The sequence below is a fragment of the Lampetra fluviatilis genome, unplaced genomic scaffold, assembly GCF_964198595.1.
Source record: "Lampetra fluviatilis unplaced genomic scaffold, kcLamFluv1.1 SCAFFOLD_586, whole genome shotgun sequence".
Classification (NCBI taxonomy): domain Eukaryota; kingdom Metazoa; phylum Chordata; class Hyperoartia; order Petromyzontiformes; family Petromyzontidae; genus Lampetra; species Lampetra fluviatilis.
Window position 1 is genome coordinate 8,520 of NW_027621402.1, and position 18,981 is coordinate 27,500.

The window sequence follows — 18,981 nt, forward strand, 5'->3', positions numbered from 1 at the left end:
ATCTATTGCGCGGCGGTTGAACTTACGACTCTCGGTCCGTATCTCTGAAAGTTCGAGTGTTCGTAAGTGGAGGAGTCTCTGTATGTGTGTTGTGTACATTACGTGTGTGTTGTGTGTGTTACGTGAATGTGTGTTGTGTACGTTGTGTGTGTGTGCTTTGTACGTTGCGTGTGTGTGTGTATATACGTGACATGAATGTGTGTGTGTACGTTGTTTGTGTGTGTATGTGTTATGTGAATGTGTGTTGTGTACATTGTGTGTGTGTTGTGTACGTTGCGTGTGTGTATATGCATCACGTGAATGTGCGTTGTGTACGTTGTGTGTGTGTGCTGTGTACGGTGTGTGTATGTGTGCTGTGTACGTTGTGTGTATGTGTGCTGTGTACGTTGTGTGTGTGTGCTGTGTACGTTGTGTGTGTGTGTATGTACGTTGTGTGTGTGTGCTGTGTACGTTGTGTGTATGTGTGCTGTGTACGTTGTGTGTGTGTGCTGTGTACGTTGTGTGTGTGTGCTGTGTACGTTGTGTGTGTGCGTTGTGTACGTTGTGTGTGTATATGCGTCACGTGAACGTGCGTTGTGTACGTTGTGTGTGTGTTGTGTACGTTGTGTGTGTATATGCGTCACGTGAACGTGCGTTGTGTGTGTGTGTTGTGTGTGTGTTGTGTGTGTGTTGTGTTGTGTGTGTGTTGTGTTGTGTGTGTGTTGTGTGTGTGTTGTGTGTGTTGTGTACGTTGTGTGTGTGTGTGTGTGGTGTACGTTGTTTGTGTGTGTTGTGTATGTTGTGTACGTTGTTTGTGTGTGTTGTGTACGTTGTGTGTGGTTGTGTGTGTGTGTTGTGTACGTTGTGTGTGTATGTGGTTGTGTACGTTGTGTGTGTATGTGTGTGTGTACGTTGTGTGTGTATGTGTGTGTGTACGTTGTGTGTGTGTGTGTGTGTACGTTGTGTGTGTGTGCATTGTGTACGTTGTGTATGTGTGTTGTGTACGTTGTGTGTGTATATGCGTCACGTGAACGTGTGTTGTGTACGTTGTGTGTGTATATACGTGACATTAATGTGCGTTGTGTACGTTGCGTGCGCGTTGTGTTACAGGAGCACGATGTGGAGACTGCCTATGGCGTTCTACACGTAACGGTGCGTGGTTCGCCCAAGGCGAACAAACCAGTCATCCTCACCTACCACGACATGGGCCTGAACCGTGAGTGTGACCACTCCCCGTTACCGTGACAGGGGCCTGAACCATGAGTGTGACCACTCCCCGATGATGACGACTATCTGAACCGGTCCTGGGCCTCCCCTAGGTCGACTGAGTCTCAAATGAGTACCCGGTGTGGCGTGTAGTAAACACCGGGCGTGCGTGGTGCTGGCCAACCACCAGAGGTCGCAAACGGGTTTTGATTCCTTACCCGTACCCGTACCCGGCCGCACCAGGGTCGCAAACGGCTACCCGTACCCGGCCGGGTACGGGTAGCCGTTCCCTACCCGTACCCTACCCAAAATGAGTGACAAACGGCGACTCACCAGTGACTCACGGCCTACCCGTACCCGGCCAGGTTGCCGGGTATCGGGTAGGGTACGTGTATCGGGTACCCGATTGCGACCTCTGGGATGAAGCCATGTTGCAGGCGCGGGTGGGTTGATTCTAGGAACTTGAATTGTGAGAAGAGACAAGACGTTGGGAAATGAGTGACAAACGGCGACTCACCGGTGACTCACGGCCTACCCGTACCCGGTCGCAAACGGGTACCCGGCCGGGTACGGGTAGCCGGGTATCGGGTAGGGTACGGGTATCGGGTACCCGGTTGCGACCTCTGCCACCCACCCACCCCCCCTCGTGTGCCACAGTGCCGGCCTTCATAGGCACTGCTGCCACTCGCTAACAGCACTTGCCCCAACAGTCTGCGAAGGCTACACGGGTGGACCTTTGTCTTTGTAGTACGCGCACGTGCGTGTGCGTGCGTGTGTGTGTGTGCGGGGAGCGGGGAGCGCGCTGCACTACGAGTTCGATTCCCGCTTGCGTTGGTGACCTCCGTCTCTTCTCTGTGCGCGCAGACAAGTCGTGCTTCAACACGCTCTTCAACTATGAGGACATGCAGGAGATCTCCAAGCACTTTGCCATCTACCACATCGACGCACCTGGGCAGCAGGAAGGAGCTGCCCAGTTCCCCAACGGGTAGGCGGCGGTCGCAGTGGGAGGAGGAGGGGAGGCAGGGGTGGGTGGGTGGGTGGGTGGGCAGTGGGTGGCACACCTCACAAGGGCAGCAGTGCCCAGCCGAACTGGTCGTCAGAAGCAGAAAATGTAATTCTACTTGAGGAATCCGTTTTGCACACTGGTAGTCATCACGTGTCAGCCGTCATGTGGAGGGGGCGTCGCTTGTTAGAAAGGGGGCGTCGCTTGTTAGAAAGGGGGCGTCGCTTGGTAGAAAGGGGGCGTCGCTTGGTAGAAAGGGGGCGTGGCTTGGTAGAAAGGGGGCGTCGCTTGGTAGAAAGGGGGCGTTGCTTGATGGAAAGGGGGCGGCACTTGGTAGAAAGGGGGCGTCGCTTGGTAGAAAGGGGGCGTTGCTTGATGGAAAGGGGGCGGCACTTGGTAGAAAGGGGGCGTCGCTTGGTAGAAAGGGGGCGTTGCTTGATGGAAAGGGGGCGGCACTTGGTAGAAAGGGGGCGTCGCTTGGTAGAAAGGGGGCGTTGCTTGATGGAAAGGGGGCGTTGCTTGATGGAAAGGGGGCGTTGCTTGATGGAAAGGGGGCGGCACTTGGTAGAAAGGGGGCGTCGCTTGGTAGAAAGGGGCCGTCGCTTGATGGAAAGGGGGCGTTGCTTGATGGAAAGGGGGCGGCACTTGGTAGAAAGGGGGCGTCGCTTGGTAGAAAGGGGGCGTTGCTTGATGGAAAGGGGGCGGCACTTGGTAGAAAGGGGGCGTTGCTTGATAGAAAGGGGGCGTCGCTTGGTAGAAAGGGGGCGTCGCTTGGTAGAAAGGGGGCGTCGCTTGGTAGAAAGGGGGCGTCGCTTGCTATAAAGTGGGCGTCGCTTGATAGAAAGGGGGCGTCGCTTGTTAGAAAGTGGACGTCGCTTGGTAGGAAGGGGGCGGCGCTTGGTCGGAAGGGGGCGTCGCTTAATAGAAAGGGGGCGGCGCTTGGTAGAAAGGGGGCGTCGCTTGGTAGAAAGGGGGCGTCGCTTGCTATAAAGTGGGCGTCGCTTGCTATAAAGTGGGCGTCGCTTGATGGAAAGGGGGCGTCGCTTGGTAGAAAGGGGGTGGCACTAAATGGCGTTGCCCTTTGGCTGGCCCTCCCCAAGGTACGTGTATCCAAGCATGGACCAGCTGGCTGAGATGCTCCCCTCGATCGCCACACACTTCAGCCTGCGCAGCATCATCGGCATCGGCGTTGGCGCCGGTGCCAACATCCTGGCTCGCTTCGCGGTGAGCCACAAACACCGGTGCCTGGGGGAGGCTCACCACGATGACCGTGATGGTCATAGACTCACACAGAGACCCGTAGACTCACACAGAGACCCGTAGACTCACACGGCAGAGACCCATAGACTCACACGGCAGAGACCCATAGACTCACACGGCAGAGACGCATAGACTCACACGGCAGAGACCCATAGACTCACACGGCAGAGACCCATAGACTCACACGGCAGAGACCCATAGACTCACACGGCAGAGACCCATAGACTCACACGGCAGAGACCCATAGACTCACACGGCAGAGACCCATAGACTCACACGGCAGAGACCCATAGACTCACACGGCAGAGACCCATAGACTCACACGGCAGAGACCCATAGACTCACACGGCAGAGACCCATAGACTCACACGGCAGAGACCCATAGACTCACACGGCAGAGACCCATAGACTCGACTTACAGTGACCATAGACCCACACAGAGACCCATAGACTTCTCACACAGACCCATAGACTCCTCACATAGAGAATCATAGACCCACACAGAAACTCATTCACTCCTCACACAGAGACCCATAGACCCACACACACAAACCCATAGACTCCTCACACAGAGACCCATTGACCTTTTGGCTTCATCTCTGTCGTGGTTGCAGCTCCAGCACCCGGAGTTGCTGGAGGGCCTGGTTCTCATCAACATTGACCCCTGCGCCAAGGGCTGGATCGACTGGGCCACAGCCAAGGTAGCTTCGTGATGTCTCTCTCTCTCTCAGGGGGTTCACGATGGCCGTGTCGGAGACACTGGGAGCCTGGGTTCAAGCCCTGGGTCTGAGTGTCTCTCTCAGGGGGTTCACGATGGCCGTGTCGGAGACACTGAGAGCCTGAATTCAAGTCCTGGGTCTGGGTGTCTCTCTCTCAGGGGGTTCACGATGGCCGTGTCGGAGACACTGGGAGCCTGGGTTCAAGCCCTGGGTCTGAGTGTCTCTCTCAGGGGGTTCACGATGGCCGTGTCGGAGACACTGAGAGCCTGAATTCAAGTCCTGGGTCTGGGTGTCTCTCTCTCTCAGGGGGTTCACGATGGCCGTGTCGGAGACACTGGGAGCCTGGGTTCAAGCCCTGGGTCTGGGTGTCTCTCTCTCTCAGGGGGTTCACGATGGCCGTGTCGGAGACACTGGGAGGCTGGGTTCAAGCCCTGGGTCTGGGTGTCTCTCTCAGGGGGTTCACGATGGCCGTGTCGGAGACACTGCAATCCTGGGTTCAAGCCCTGGGTCTGGGTGTCTCTCTCAGGGGGTTCACGATGGCCGTGTCGGAGACACTGGGTCTCCTGGGTTCAAGCCCTGGGTCTGGGTGTCTCTCTCAGGGGGTTCACGATGGCCGTGTCGGAGACACTGGGTCTCCTGGGTTCAAGCCCTGGGTCTGGGTGTCTCTCTCAGGGGGTTCACGATGGCCGTGTCGGAGACACTGGGTCTCCTGGGTTCAAGCCCAGGGTCTGGGTGTCTCTCTCAGGGGGTTCGCGATGGCCGTGTCGGAGACACTGGGTCTCCTGGGTTCAAGCCCAGGGTCTGGGTGTCTCTCTCAGGGGGTTCACGATGGCCGTGTCGGAGACACTGGGTCTCCTGGGTTCAAGCCCTGGGTCTGGGTGTCTCTCTCAGGGGGTTCACGATGGCCGTGTCGGAAACACTGGGTCTCCTGGGTTCAAGCCCTGGGTCTGGGTGTCTCTCTCAGGGGGTTCACGATGGCCGTGTCGGAGACACTGGGTCTCCTGGGTTCAAGCCCAGGGTCTGGGTGTCTCTCTCAGGGGGTTCACGATGGCCGTGTCGGAGACACTGAGAGCCTGGGTTCGAGCCCAGTGGCGTCCTTCGTTGACGCCGCCGCTCCACGCTGCGAGCAGCACTTTGCCCCCCCCCCCCTCCAACAGTCCGCTAAGGCTACGCGGGTGACCTTTGCCTTGGTGTTGTTGTCTCCGCAGCTGTCCGAGTTCACCAGCACGCTGTCCGACATCCTCATGTCTCACCACTTCAGCCAGGCAAGTGTGCGGCCGAGGCCTGGGGCCTTGCGTGTCTGTGGTGTCTCGCACGGCGGGGGGGGGGGGGGGGGTTCGTAATGGACGCGTGTCGGAGACGCTGAGATCGTGGCTTTGAGGTCTGGGTCTCTCTCTCTCGGTGGGATGTTCATGGCCGTGTCGGAGACACTGGGAGCCTGGGTTCAAGGTCTGGGTCTGGGTGTCTCTCTCAGGGGGTTCACGATGGCCATGTCGGAGACACTGAGAGTCTGGGTTCAAGCCCTGGGTCTGGGTGTCTCTCTCTCAGGGGGTTCATGATGGCCATGTCAGACATACTGAGGCCCTGGGTTCAAGCCCTGGTTCTGGGTGTCTCTCTCTCTCAGGGGGTTCACGATGGCCGTGTCGGAGACACTGACAGAGAGCCTGGGTTACAGGCGCACGGCCTTAATAGGTCTTCGCTGACAAGGCACTTGCCCCAGCAGCAGCCTGTGTGGACTACACGGGGGGGGGGGGTGACCTTTGCCTTGCAGGAGGAGCTCCTAAACAATCACGACTTGATTGAGACCTACCGTCAGCACATGGGCCAGGACATCAACCAGTACAACCTGTCGCTGTTCCTGCACGCCTACGACAGGTACAGCCACGGCAACCCCCCCCCCCCCCACCACCGCCCTGTCTGCCACTGGATCAATAGCACTGGCCCCCCGATCGATAACCATGCCACCGGATCAATAGCACTGGCCCCCTGATCGATAACCATGCCATTGGATCAATAGCACTGACCCCCCGATCGATAACCATGCCACTGGATCAATAGCACTGGCCCCCCGATCGATAACCATGCCATTGGATCAATATCACTGGCCCCCCGATCGATAACCATGCCACTGGATCAATAGCACTGGTCCCCTGATCGATAACCATGCCACTGGATCAATAGCACTGGCCCCCCGATCGATAACCATGCCACTGGATCAATAGCACTGGTCCCTTGATCGATAACCATGCCACTGGATCAATAGCACTTACCCCCCGATCGATAACCATGCCACTGGATCAATAGCACTGGTCCCCTGATCGATAACCATGCCATTGGATCAATAGCACTGACCCCCTGATCGATAACTATGCCACTGGATCAATAGCACTGGTCCCCTGATCGATAACCATGCCACTGGATCAATAGCACCACCCCCAAGTCCATAGCATTATCCCCGGGTGGGTGAGCGTGTGTGCGGGTGAGCGGGTGAGTGGGTGTGTGTGCGGGTGAGCGGGTGAGTGAGCATGTGTGTGGGTGAGCGTGTGTGTGGGTGAGCGGGTGAGTGAGCGTGTGTGTGGGTGAGCGGGTGAGTGAGCGTGGGTGAGCGGGTGAGTGGGTGTGTGTGCGGGTGAGCGGGTGAGTGGGTGTGTGTGCGGGTGAGCGGGTGAGTGAGCGTGTGTGTGGGTGAGTGTGTGTGTGGGTGAGCGGGTGAGTGAGCGTGTGTGTGGGTGAGCGGGTGAGTGAGCGTGTGTGTGGGTGAGCGGGTGAGTGGGTGTGTGTGCGGGTGAGCGGGTGAGTGAGCATGTGTGTGGGTGAGCGTGTGTGTGGGTGAGCGGGTGAGTGAGCGGGTGAGTGAGCGTGTGTGTGTGTGGGTGAGCGGGTGAGTGAGCGTGTGTGAGTGAGCGGGTGAGTGAGCGTGGGTGAGCGGGTGAGTGGGTGTGCGGGTGAGCGGGTGAGTGAGCGTGTGTGTGGGTGAGCGGGTGAGTGGGTGTGTGTGCGGGTGAGCGGGTGAGTGGGTGTGCGGGTGAGCGGGTGAGTGAGCGTGGGTGAGCGGGTGAGTGGGTGTGCGGGTGAGCGGGTGAGTGAGTGTGTGTGTGGGTGAGCGGGTGAGTGGGTGTGTGTGCGGGTGAGCGGGTGGGTGAGCGTGTGTGTGGGTGAGCGGGTGAGTGGGTGTGTGTGCCGGTGAGCGGGTGAGTGAGCATGTGTGTGGGTGAGCGTGTGTGTGGGTGAGCGGGTGAGTGGGTGTGTGTGCGGGTGAGCGGGTGAGTGAGCATGTGTGTGGGTGAGCGTGTGTGTGGGTGAGCGGGTGAGTGAGCGTGTGTGTGGGTGAGCGTGTGTGTGGGTGAGCGGGTGAGTGAGCATGTGTGTGGGTGAGCGTGTGTGTGGGTGAGCGGGTGAGTGAGCGTGTGTGTGGGTGAGCGGGTGGGTGAGCGTGTGTGTGGGTGAGCGGGTGAGTGAGCGTGTGTGTGTGTGGGTGAGCGGGTGAGTGAGCGTGTGTGTGTGTGGGTTAGCTGGTGAGTGGGTGGGTGAGCGTGTGTGTGGGTGAGCGGGTGAGTGAGCGTGTGTGTGTGTGGGTGAGCGGGTGAGTGAGCGTGTGTGTGTGTGGGTTAGCTGGTGAGTGAGCCTGTGTGTGGATGAGCAGGTGAGTGAGCGTGTGTGAGTGAGCGGGTGAGTGAGCGTGGGTGAGCGGGTGAGTGGGTGTGCGGGTGAGCGGGTGAGTGAGCGTGTGTGTGGGTGAGCGGGTGAGTGGGTGTGTGTGCGGGTGAGCGGGTGAGTGGGTGTGCGGGTGAGCGGGTGAGTGAGCGTGGGTGAGCGGGTGAGTGGGTGTGCGGGTGAGCGGGTGAGTGAGTGTGTGTGTGGGTGAGCGGGTGAGTGGGTGTGTGTGCGGGTGAGCGGGTGGGTGAGCGTGTGTGTGGGTGAGCGGGTGAGTGGGTGTGTGTGCCGGTGAGCGGGTGAGTGAGCATGTGTGTGGGTGAGCGTGTGTGTGGGTGAGCGGGTGAGTGGGTGTGTGTGCGGGTGAGCGGGTGAGTGAGCATGTGTGTGGGTGAGCGTGTGTGTGGGTGAGCGGGTGAGTGAGCGTGTGTGTGGGTGAGCGTGTGTGTGGGTGAGCGGGTGAGTGAGCATGTGTGTGGGTGAGCGTGTGTGTGGGTGAGCGGGTGAGTGAGCGTGTGTGTGGGTGAGCGGGTGGGTGAGCGTGTGTGTGGGTGAGCGGGTGAGTGAGCGTGTGTGTGTGTGGGTGAGCGGGTGAGTGAGCGTGTGTGTGTGTGGGTTAGCTGGTGAGTGGGTGGGTGAGCGTGTGTGTGGGTGAGCGGGTGAGTGAGCGTGTGTGTGTGTGGGTGAGCGGGTGAGTGAGCGTGTGTGTGTGTGGGTTAGCTGGTGAGTGAGCCTGTGTGTGGATGAGCAGGTGAGTGAGCGTGTGTGTGTGTGTGTGTGTGGGTGAGCGGGTGAGTGAGCGTGTGTGTGTGCGTGTGTGTGGGTGAGCGGGTGAGTGAGCGTGTGTGTGTGTGGGTGAGCCGGTGAGTGAGCGTGTGTGTGGGTGGGTTAGCGGGTGAGTGAGCGGGTGAGCGGGTGAGTGAGCGTGTGTGTGGGTGTGTGTGTGAGCGGGTGAGTGAGCGGGTGAGTGAGCGTGTGTGTGTGTGGGTGAGTGAGCGTGTGTGTGTGTGGGTGAGCGGGTGAGTGAGCGTGTGTGTGGGTGAGCGGGTGAGTGAGCGGGTGAGTGAGCGTGTGGGTGAGCGGGTGAGTGAGCGTGTGTGTGGGTGAGCGGGTGAGTGAGCGTGTGTGTGGGTGAGCGGGTGAGTGAGCGTGTGTGTGGGTGAGCGGGTGAGTGAGCGTGTGTGTGGGTGAGCGGGTGAGTGAGCGGGTGAGCGGGTGAGTGAGCGTGTGTGTGGGTGTGTGTGTGTGGGTGAGCGGGTGAGTGAGCGGGTGAGTGAGCGTGTGTGTGGGTTAGCTGGTGAGTGAGCCTGTGTGTGGGTGAGCAGGTGAGTGAGCGTGTGTGTGGGTGAGCGGGTGAGTGAGCGTGTGTGTGTGGGTGAGCGGGTGAGTGAGCGTGTGTGTGTGTGGGTTAGCTGGTGAGTGAGCCTGTGTGTGGGTGAGCGGGTGAGTGAGCGTGTGTGTGGGTGAGCGGGTGAGTGAGCGTGTGTGTGTGGGTGAGCGGGTGAGTGAGCGTGTGTGTGTGTGGGTGAGCGGGTGAGTGAGCGTGTGTGTGGGTGAGCGGGTGAGTGAGCGTGTGTGTGGGTGAGCGGGTGAGTGAGCGTGTGTGTGGGTGAGCGGGTGAGTGAGCGTGCGTGTGGTTGAGCGGGTGAGTGAGCGTGCGTGTGGTTGAGCGGGTGAGTGAGCGTGCGTGTGGGTGAGCGGGTGAGTGAGCGTGCATTTGGGTGAGTGGGTGAGTGAGCTTGCGTGTGGTTGAGCGGGTGAGTGAGCGTGTGTGTGTGTGGGTGAGCGGGTGAATGAGCGTGTGTGTGGGTGAGCGGGTGAGCGAGCGTGTGTGTGGTTGAGCGGGTGAGTGAGCGTGTGTGTGGTTGAGCGGGTGAGTGAGCGTGTGTGTGGGTGAGTGACCATGTGTGTGTGGGTGAGCGGGTGAGTGAGCGTGTGTGTGGGTGAGTTAGCGGGTGAGTGAGCGTGTGTGTGGGTGAGCGGGTGAGTGGGTGAGCGGGTGAGTGGGTGAGCGGGTGAGTGAGTGTGTGTGTGGTTGAGCAGGTGAGTGAGCGTGTGTGTGTGTGTGTGGGTGAGCGGGTGAGTGAGCGTGTGTGTGGGTGAGTGAGCGTGTGTGTGCGGAAGTCGGTGAGTGAGCGTGTGTGTGGTTGAGCGTGTGAGTGAGCGTGTGTGTGTGTGTGTGTGCGGAAGTCGGTGAGTGAGCGTGTGTGTGGGTGGGTAAGTGTGTGTGTGTGTGTGCGGAAGTCGGTGAGTGAGCGTGTGTGTGGGTGGGTGAGTGTGTGTGTGTGTGTGCGGAAGTCGGTGAGTGAGCGTGTGTGTGGGTGGGTGAGTGTGTGTGGGTGGGTGAGTGTGTGTGTGTGTGTGCGGAAGTCGGTGAGTGAGCGTGTGTGTGGGTGGGTGAGTGTGTGTGTGTGTGTGCGGAAGTCGGTGAGTGAGCGTGTGTGTGGTTGAGCGGGTGAGTGAGCGTGTGTGTGTGGGTGAGTGACCATGTGTGTGTGGGTGAGTGGGTGAGTGAACGTGTGTGTGTGTGTGTGTGGGTGAGCGGGTGAGTGAGCGTGTGTGTGTGTGGGTGAGTGGGTGAGTGTGTGTGTGTGTGTGTGTGCGGAAGTCGGTGAGTGAGCGTGTGTGTGGGTGAGTGTGTGTGTGTGTGTGCGGAAGTCGGTGAGTGAGCGGGTGAGTGGTTGAGCGTGTGAGTGAGCGTGTGTGTGTGTGTGTGTGTGCGGAAGTCGGTGAGTGAGCGGGTGAGTGGGTGAGCGGGTGAGTGAGCGTGTGTGTGGGTGAGCGGGTGAGTGGTTGAGCGGGTGAGTGGTTGAGCGGGTGAGTGAGCGTGTGTGTGGGTGAGCGGGTGAGTGGGTGAGCGGGTGAGTGAGTGTGTGTGTGGTTGAGCAGGTGAGTGAGCGTGTGTGTGTGTGTGTGGGTGAGCGGGTGAGTGAGCGTGTGTGTGGGTGAGTGAGCGTGTGTGTGTGCGGAAGTCGGTGAGTGAGCAGGTGAGTGGTTGAGCGTGTGAGTGAGCGTGTGTGTGTGTGTGTGCGGAAGTCGGTGAGTGAGCGTGTGTGTGGGTGAGCGGGTGAGTGGGTGAGCGGGTGAGTGAGCGTGTGTGTGGGTGAGCGGGTGAGTGGGTGAGCGGGTGAGTGAGCGGGTGAGTGGTTGAGCGGGTGAGTGAGCGTGTGTGTGGTTGAGCGGGTGAGTGAGCGTGTGTGTGGGTGAGCGGGTGAGTGGTTGAGCGGGTGAGTGAGCGTGTGTGTGGTTGAGCGGGTGAGTGAGCGTGTGTGTGGGTGAGCGGGTGAGTGGTTGAGCGGGTGAGTGAGCGTGTGTGTGGGTGAGCGGGTGAGTGGTTGAGCGTGTGAGTGAGCGTGTGTGTGTGTGTGTGCGGAAGTCGGTGAGTGAGCGTGTGTGTGGGTGAGCGTGTGTGTGGTTGAGCGGGTGAGTGAGCGTGTGTGTGGTTGAGCGGGTGAGTGGTTGAGCGGGTGAGTGAGCGTGTGTGTGGTTGAGCGGGTGAGTGGTTGAGCGGGTGAGTGAGCGTGTGTGTGGTTGAGCGGGTGAGTGGTTGAGCGGGTGAGTGAGCGTGTGTGTGGTTGAGCGGGTGAGTGGTTGAGCGGGTGAGTGAGCGTGCGTGTGGTTGAGCGGTAGTGCAGTGGTTCGCTCTGCGCTACGAACCCAGCAAATGATCCGACTTCAATTCCCGCTCAGGGCCACCACCACCACCACCGGTGACGATTATCTGAATCGGTCCCGGGCCTCCCCTAGGTCGACTCAGCCTCAAATGAGTACCTGGTGCGGTGTGTAGTAAACATCGCCACTGGGGAGACAAAGGCGGCCGGGCGTGCTGCTTGCCAGCCACCCATAGGTCCTGCTAGCTACGAACCGCACTTGCCCCTACAGTATGTTGAAGGCTTTGCGGGGGATCTTTTGTCTTTGGTGTCTCAGCCGCAGGGACTTGGAGGTGTACCGGCCCGTCCAGGGAGCTGTGGGTACCTCCGTCAAGACCATCACGTAACATGCTCACCACACGCTCACCACACTCACTCACCACGCTCGCTCACCACGCTCGCTCACCACGCTCACCACGCTCACTCACCACGCTCACCACGCTCGCCACGCTCGCTCACCACGCTCACTCACCACACACTCACCACACTCGCTCACCACACACTCACCACGCTCACTCACCACACACTCACCACGCTCGCTCACCACACACTCACCACGCTCACTCACCACACACTCACCACACTCGCTCACCACGCACTCACCACGCTCACTCACCACGCTCACCACCCTCGCTCACCACGCACTCACCACGCTCACTCACCACGCTCACTCACCACGCTCACTCACCACGCTCACCACACACTCACCACACTCGCTCACCACACTCACCACGCTGACTCAACACACTCACCACACTCACTCACCACACTCGCCACACTCACCACACTCACTCACCACACTCACCACACTCACTCACCACACTCACCTCGCTCACTCACCACACTCACTCACCACACTCACCACGCTCACTCACCACACTCACCTCGCTCACTCACCACACTCACCACACTCACTCACCACACTCACCACCCTCGCTCACCACGCACTCACCACGCTCACTCACCACCACACTCACCACACTCACCACACTCACCACACTCACTCACCACACACACTCACCACACTCACTCACCACACTCACCTCGCTCACTCACCACACTCACCACACTCACCACGCTCACTCACCACACTCACTCACCACACTGACCACACTCACCACACTCACTCACCACACTCACCACACTCACCACACTCACTCACCACGCTCACCACACTCACTCACCACGCTCACCACACTCACTCACCACGCTCACCACACTCACTCACCACGCTCACCACGCTCACTCACCACACTCACCACACTCACTCACCACGCTCACCACGCTCACTCACCACACTCACCACACTCACCACACTCACTCACCTCGCTCACTCACCACACTCACTCACCACGCTCACCACGCTGACTCACCACACTCACCACACTCACTCACCACACTCACCACACTCACTCACCACACTCACCACACTCACTCACCACACTCACCACACTCACTCACCACACTCACCACACTCACTCACCTCACTCACTCACCACACTCACCACACTCACTCACCACACTCACCACACTCACCACACTCACCACACTCACCACACTCACTCACCACACTCACCACACTCACTCACCTCACTCACTCACCACACTCACCACACTCACTCACCACGCTCACCACACTCACTCACCACGCTCACCACACTCACTCACCACGCTCACCACACTCACTCACCACGCTCACCACACTCACTCACCACACTCACCACACTCACTCACCACACTCACCACGCTCACCACGCTCACTCACCACGCTCACCACGCTCACTCACCACGCTCACCACGCTCACTCACCACACTCACCACACTCACTCACCTCGCTCACTCACCACACTCACCACACTCACTCACCACGCTCACCACGCTGACTCACCACACTCACTCACCACACTCACCACACTCACTCACCACACTCACCACACTCACTCACCACACTCACCACACTCACTCACCTCACTCACTCACCACACTCACCACACTCACTCACCACACTCACCACACTCACCACACTCACCACACTCACTCACCACACTCACCACACTCACTCACCTCACTCACTCACCTCGCTCACCACACTCACCACACTCACTCACCACACTCACCACACTCACTCACCACACTCACCACACTCACTCACCACACTCACTCACCACGCTCACCACACTCACTCACCTCGCTCACCACACTCACCACACTCACTCACCACACTCACCACACTCACCACACTCACTCACCACACTCACCACACTCACTCACCTCGCTCACCACACTCACCACACTCACTCACCACACTCACCACACTCACTCACCACACTCACCACACTCACTCACCTCACTCACCACACTCACTCACCACACTCACCACACTCACTCACCACACTCACTCACCACACTCACCACACTAACTCACCACACTCACCATACTCACTCACCACACTCACCACACTCACTCACCACACTCACCACACTCACTCACCTCGCTCACCACACTCACTCACCTCGCTCACCACACTCACTCACCTCGCTCACCACACTCACTCACCACACTCACCACACTCACTCACCACGCTCACCACACTCACTCACCTCGCTCACCACATTCACTCACCACGCTCACTCACCACACTCACCACACTCACTCACCACACTCACCACACTCACTCACCACACTCACCACACTCACTCACCACACTCACCACACTCACTCACCACACTCACTCACCACGCTCACTCACCACACTCACTCACCACGCTCACTCACCACACTCACCACGCTCACTCACCACACTCACCACACTCACTCACCACACTCACCACACTCACTCACCACACTCACCACACTCACTCACCACACTCACCACACTCACTCACCACACTCACCACGCTCACCACACTCACTCACCACACTCACCACACTCACTCACCACACTCACCACGCTCACTCACCACACTCACCACACTCACTCACCACACTCACCACACTCACCACACTCACTCACCACACTCACCATGCTCACTCACCACGCTCACCACGCTCACTCACCACACTCACCACACTCACTCACCACACTCACCACACTCACTCACCACACTCACTCACCACACTCACCACACTCACCACACTCACTCACCTCGCTCACCACGCTGACTCACCACACTCACCACACTCACCACGCTCACTCACCACACTCACCACGCTCACTCACCACACTCACCACGCTCACTCACCACACTCACCACACTCACTCACCACACTCACCACACTCACTCACCACACTCACCACACTCACTCACCACACTCACCACACTCACCTCGCTCACTCACCACACTCACCACACTCACTCACCACACTCACCACGCTCACTCACCACACTCACCACACTCACCACACTTACTCACCACACTCACCTCGCTCACTCACCACGCTCACTCACCACACTCACCACACTCACTCACCACACTCACCACGCTCACTCACCACACTCACCACACTCACCACACTTACTCACCACACTCACCTCGCTCACTCACCACGCTCACTCACCACACTCACCACACTCACTCACCACACTCACCACACTCACTCACCACACTCACCACACTCACTCACCACACTCACCACACTCACCTCGCTCACTCACCACACTCACCACACTCACTCACCACACTCACCACGCTCACTCACCACACTCACCACACTCACCACACTTACTCACCACACTCACCTCGCTCACTCACCACGCTCACTCACCACACTCACCACACTCACTCACCACACTCACCTCGCTCACTCACCACACTCACCACGCTCACTCACCACACTCACCACACTCACCACACTCATTCACCACACTCACCACACTCACTCACCACACTCACCACACTCACCACACTCACTCACCTCGCTCACCACGCTCACTCACCACGCTCACCACACTCACTCACCACACTCACCACACTCACTCACCACACTCACCACACTCACTCACCACACTCACCACACTCACCACACTCACTCACCTCGCTCACCACGCTGACTCACCACACTCACCACACTCACTCACCACACTCACCACGCTCACTCACCACACTCACCACACTCACTCACCACACTCACCACACTCACTCACCACACTCACCACACTCACCTCGCTCACTCACCACACTCACTCACCACACTCACCACGCTCACTCACCACACTCACCACACTTACTCACCACACTCACCACACTCACTCACCTCGCTCACTCACCACACTCACCACACTCACCACGCTCACTCACCACACTCACCACACTCACCACGCTCACTCACCACACTCATCACACTCACTCACCACACTCACCACGCTCACTCACCACACTCACCTCGCTCACTCACCACACTCACCACGCTCACTCACCACACTCACCACCCTCACCACACTCACTCACCTCGCTCACCACGCTGACTCACCACACTCACCACACTCACCACACTCACCACTATACTCGCCACGCTCACTCACCACGCTCACCACACTGACTCACCACACTCACCACACTGACTCAACACACTCACCACACTGACTCACCACGCTCACCACCCTCGCTCACCACACTCAACACACTCACCTCGCTCACCACACTCACCATGCTCACCTCACCACACTCACCACGCTCACTCGCTCACCACCCTCGCTCACCACCCTCGCTCACCACCCTCGCCATGCTCACCACGCTCACCACGCTCACCACGCTCACCACCCTCGCTCACCACCCTCACTCACCACCCTCGCTCACCACGCTCACCACGCTCACCACGCTCACCACACTCGCCACGCTCACCACGCTCACCACACTCACCACACTCACCACGCTCGCTCACCACGCTCACCACGCTCACCACCCTCGCCACGCTCACCACGCTCGCTCACCACGCTCACCACGCTCACCACACTCACCACACTCACCACGCTCGCTCACCACGCTCACCACGCTCACCACGCTCACCACACTCGCCACGCTCACCACGCTCACCACACTCACCACACTCACCACGCTCGCTCACCACGCTCACCACGCTCACCACCCTCGCCACGCTCACCACACTCACCACGCTCGCTCACCACGCTCACCACGCTCACCACACTCACCACACTCACTCGCCACGCTCGCTCACCACGCTCACTCACCTCGCTCACCACACTCACCACACTCACTCACCACACTCACCCCACTCACTCACCCCGCTCACTCACCCTGCGGAGAGGTGGGGGTTGATGGACGATTGCATGTTGATGGATCTCTCTGTCGCTGTGTGTGTCTCTGTGTGTCTGTGTGCGCCTGTGTGTGTCTATCTGTGTGTCTGTGTGTCTGTGTGTGTGTGTCTGTGTGTGTCTATCTGTGTGTCTCTGTGTGTGTCTCTCTGTCTCTGTGTGTGGCTGTGTGTGTCTGTGTGTGTCTCTGTGTGTGTCTGTGTGTGTGTGTCTGTGTGTGTGTCTCTGTGTGTGTGTCTGTGTGTGTCTCTGTGTGTCTCTGTGTGTCTGTGTGCGTCTGTGTGCGTCTGTGTGTGTCTCTGTGTGGCTGTGTGTGGCTGTGTGTCTCTGTGTGTGTCTCTGTGTGTGTCTCTGTGTCTATCTCTCTCTGTGTGTGTCTCTGTGTGTGTCTCTCTGTCTCTGTGTGTGTGTCTCTGTGTGTATCTGTGTGTCTCTCTGTCTCTGTGTGTGTCTCTGTGTGTGTCTCTCTGTCTCTGTGTGTGGCTGTGTGTGTCTGTGTGTGGCTATGTGTCTGTGTGTGTGTGTCTGTGTGTGTGTCTCTGTGTGTGTCTGTGTCTGTGTGTGTCTATCTGTGTGTGTGTGCGTGTGTCTGTGTGTGTCTATCTGTGTGTCTGTGTGTCTGTGTGTGTGTGTCTGTGTGTGTCTGTGTGTGTCGCAGCTGCCCCGTAATGCTGGTGGTGGGTGACACCTCCCCTGCTGTGGACGCTGTGGTGAGTTCACCGTGAGCTCCCGGCCCGTCTCTGTGTGCCGTCACCACCACCACCACCACCACCTTGCTCTGTCCACTGCTGGATGATGATGATGATGGTGTCTCTACCGTGTGTGTGTTCTCAAATCCACGCGCTCTTCTCTCTCTGTGTCATCATCACCACCTTGCTCTGTCCACTGCTGGATGACGATGATGACGATGATGATGATGATGATGTCTCTACCGTGTGTGTGTTCTCAAATCCACGCTCTCTTCTCTCTCAGTGTCATCATCACCACCTTGCTCTGTCCACTGCTGGATGACGATGATGATGATGATGGTGTGTCTACCGTGTGTGTGTTCTCAAATCCACGCGCTCTTCTCTCTCAGTGTCATCATCACCACCTTGCTCTGTCCACTGCTGGATGATGATGATGATGATGTCTCTACCGTGTGTGTGTTCTCAAATCCACGCTCTGTTCTCTCTCAGTGTCATCATCACCACCTTGCTCTGTCCACTGCTGGATGATGATGATGATGTCTCTACCGTGTGTGTGTTTTCAAATCCACGCTCTCTTCTCTCTCAGTGTCATCATCACCACCTTGCTCTGTCCACTGCTGGATGATGATGATGATGATGATGTGTCTACCGTGTGTGTGTTCTCAAATCCACGCACTCTTCTCTCTCAGTGTCATCATCACCACCTTGCTCTGTCCACTGCTGGATGACGATGTTGATGATGGTGTCTCTACCGTGTGTGTGTTCTCAAATCCACGCGCTCTTCTCTCTCAGTGTCATCATCACCACCTTGCTCTGTCCACTGCTGGATGACGATGATGATGATGATGTCTCTACCGTGTGTGTGTTCTCAAATCCACGCGCTCTTCTCTCTCAGTGTCATCACCACCTTGCTCTGTCCACTGCTGGATGATGATGATGATGGTGTCTTTACCGTGTGCGTGTTCTCAAATCCACGCTCTCTTCTCTCTCTGTGTAATCATCACCACCTTGCTCTGTCCACTGCTGGATGACGATGATGATGATGATGTCTCTACCGTGTGTGTGTTCTCAAATCCACGCGCTCTTCTCTCTCAGTGTCATCATCACCACCTTGCTCTGTCCACTGCTGGATGATGATGATGATGATGTCTCTACCGTGTGTGTGTTCTCAAATCCACGCGCTCTTCTCTCTCTGTGTAATCATCACCACCTTGCTCTGTCCACTGCTGGATGATGATGATGGTGTCTCTACCGTGTGTGTGTTCTCAAATCCACGCTCTCTTCTCTCTCAGTGTCATCATCACCACCTTGCTCTGTCCACTGCTGGATGATGATGATGATGATGATGTCTCTACCGTGTGTGTGTTCTCAAATCCACGCTCTCTTCTCTCTCAGTGTCATCATCACCACCTTGCTCTGTCCACTGCTGGATGATGATGATGATGATGGTGTCTCTACCGTGTGCGTGTTCTCAAATCCACGCGCTCTTCTCTCTCTGTGTATTCATCACCACCTTGCTCTGTCCACTGCTGGATGACGATGATGAT

General features: G+C 58.0%; 1 protein-coding gene across 2 annotated transcripts in view; it reads left to right on the top strand.

Moving 5' to 3' along the window:
• Positions 1 to 1,067: 1,067 nt before the first annotated feature.
• LOC144955200 (protein NDRG3-like) overlaps positions 1,068 to 18,981 on the top strand; it is a 48,111-nt gene continuing 30,197 nt past the window's right edge. The window contains exons 1-8 of one of the 2 annotated variants that reach the window (XM_078885508.1): positions 1,068 to 1,195; positions 2,050 to 2,170; positions 3,289 to 3,412; positions 4,063 to 4,149; positions 5,376 to 5,432; positions 5,939 to 6,042; positions 11,749 to 11,814; positions 17,404 to 17,455. In XM_078885508.1, the coding sequence (XP_078741634.1) occupies positions 1,183 to 1,195; positions 2,050 to 2,170; positions 3,289 to 3,412; positions 4,063 to 4,149; positions 5,376 to 5,432; positions 5,939 to 6,042; positions 11,749 to 11,814; positions 17,404 to 17,455 (624 nt within the window). In that variant the 5' untranslated portion in view covers positions 1,068 to 1,182. The remainder of the gene's footprint in view (positions 1,196 to 2,049; positions 2,171 to 3,288; positions 3,413 to 4,062; positions 4,150 to 5,375; positions 5,433 to 5,938; positions 6,043 to 11,748; positions 11,815 to 17,403; positions 17,456 to 18,981) is intronic. The other variant, XM_078885507.1, reaches the window with a different exon arrangement.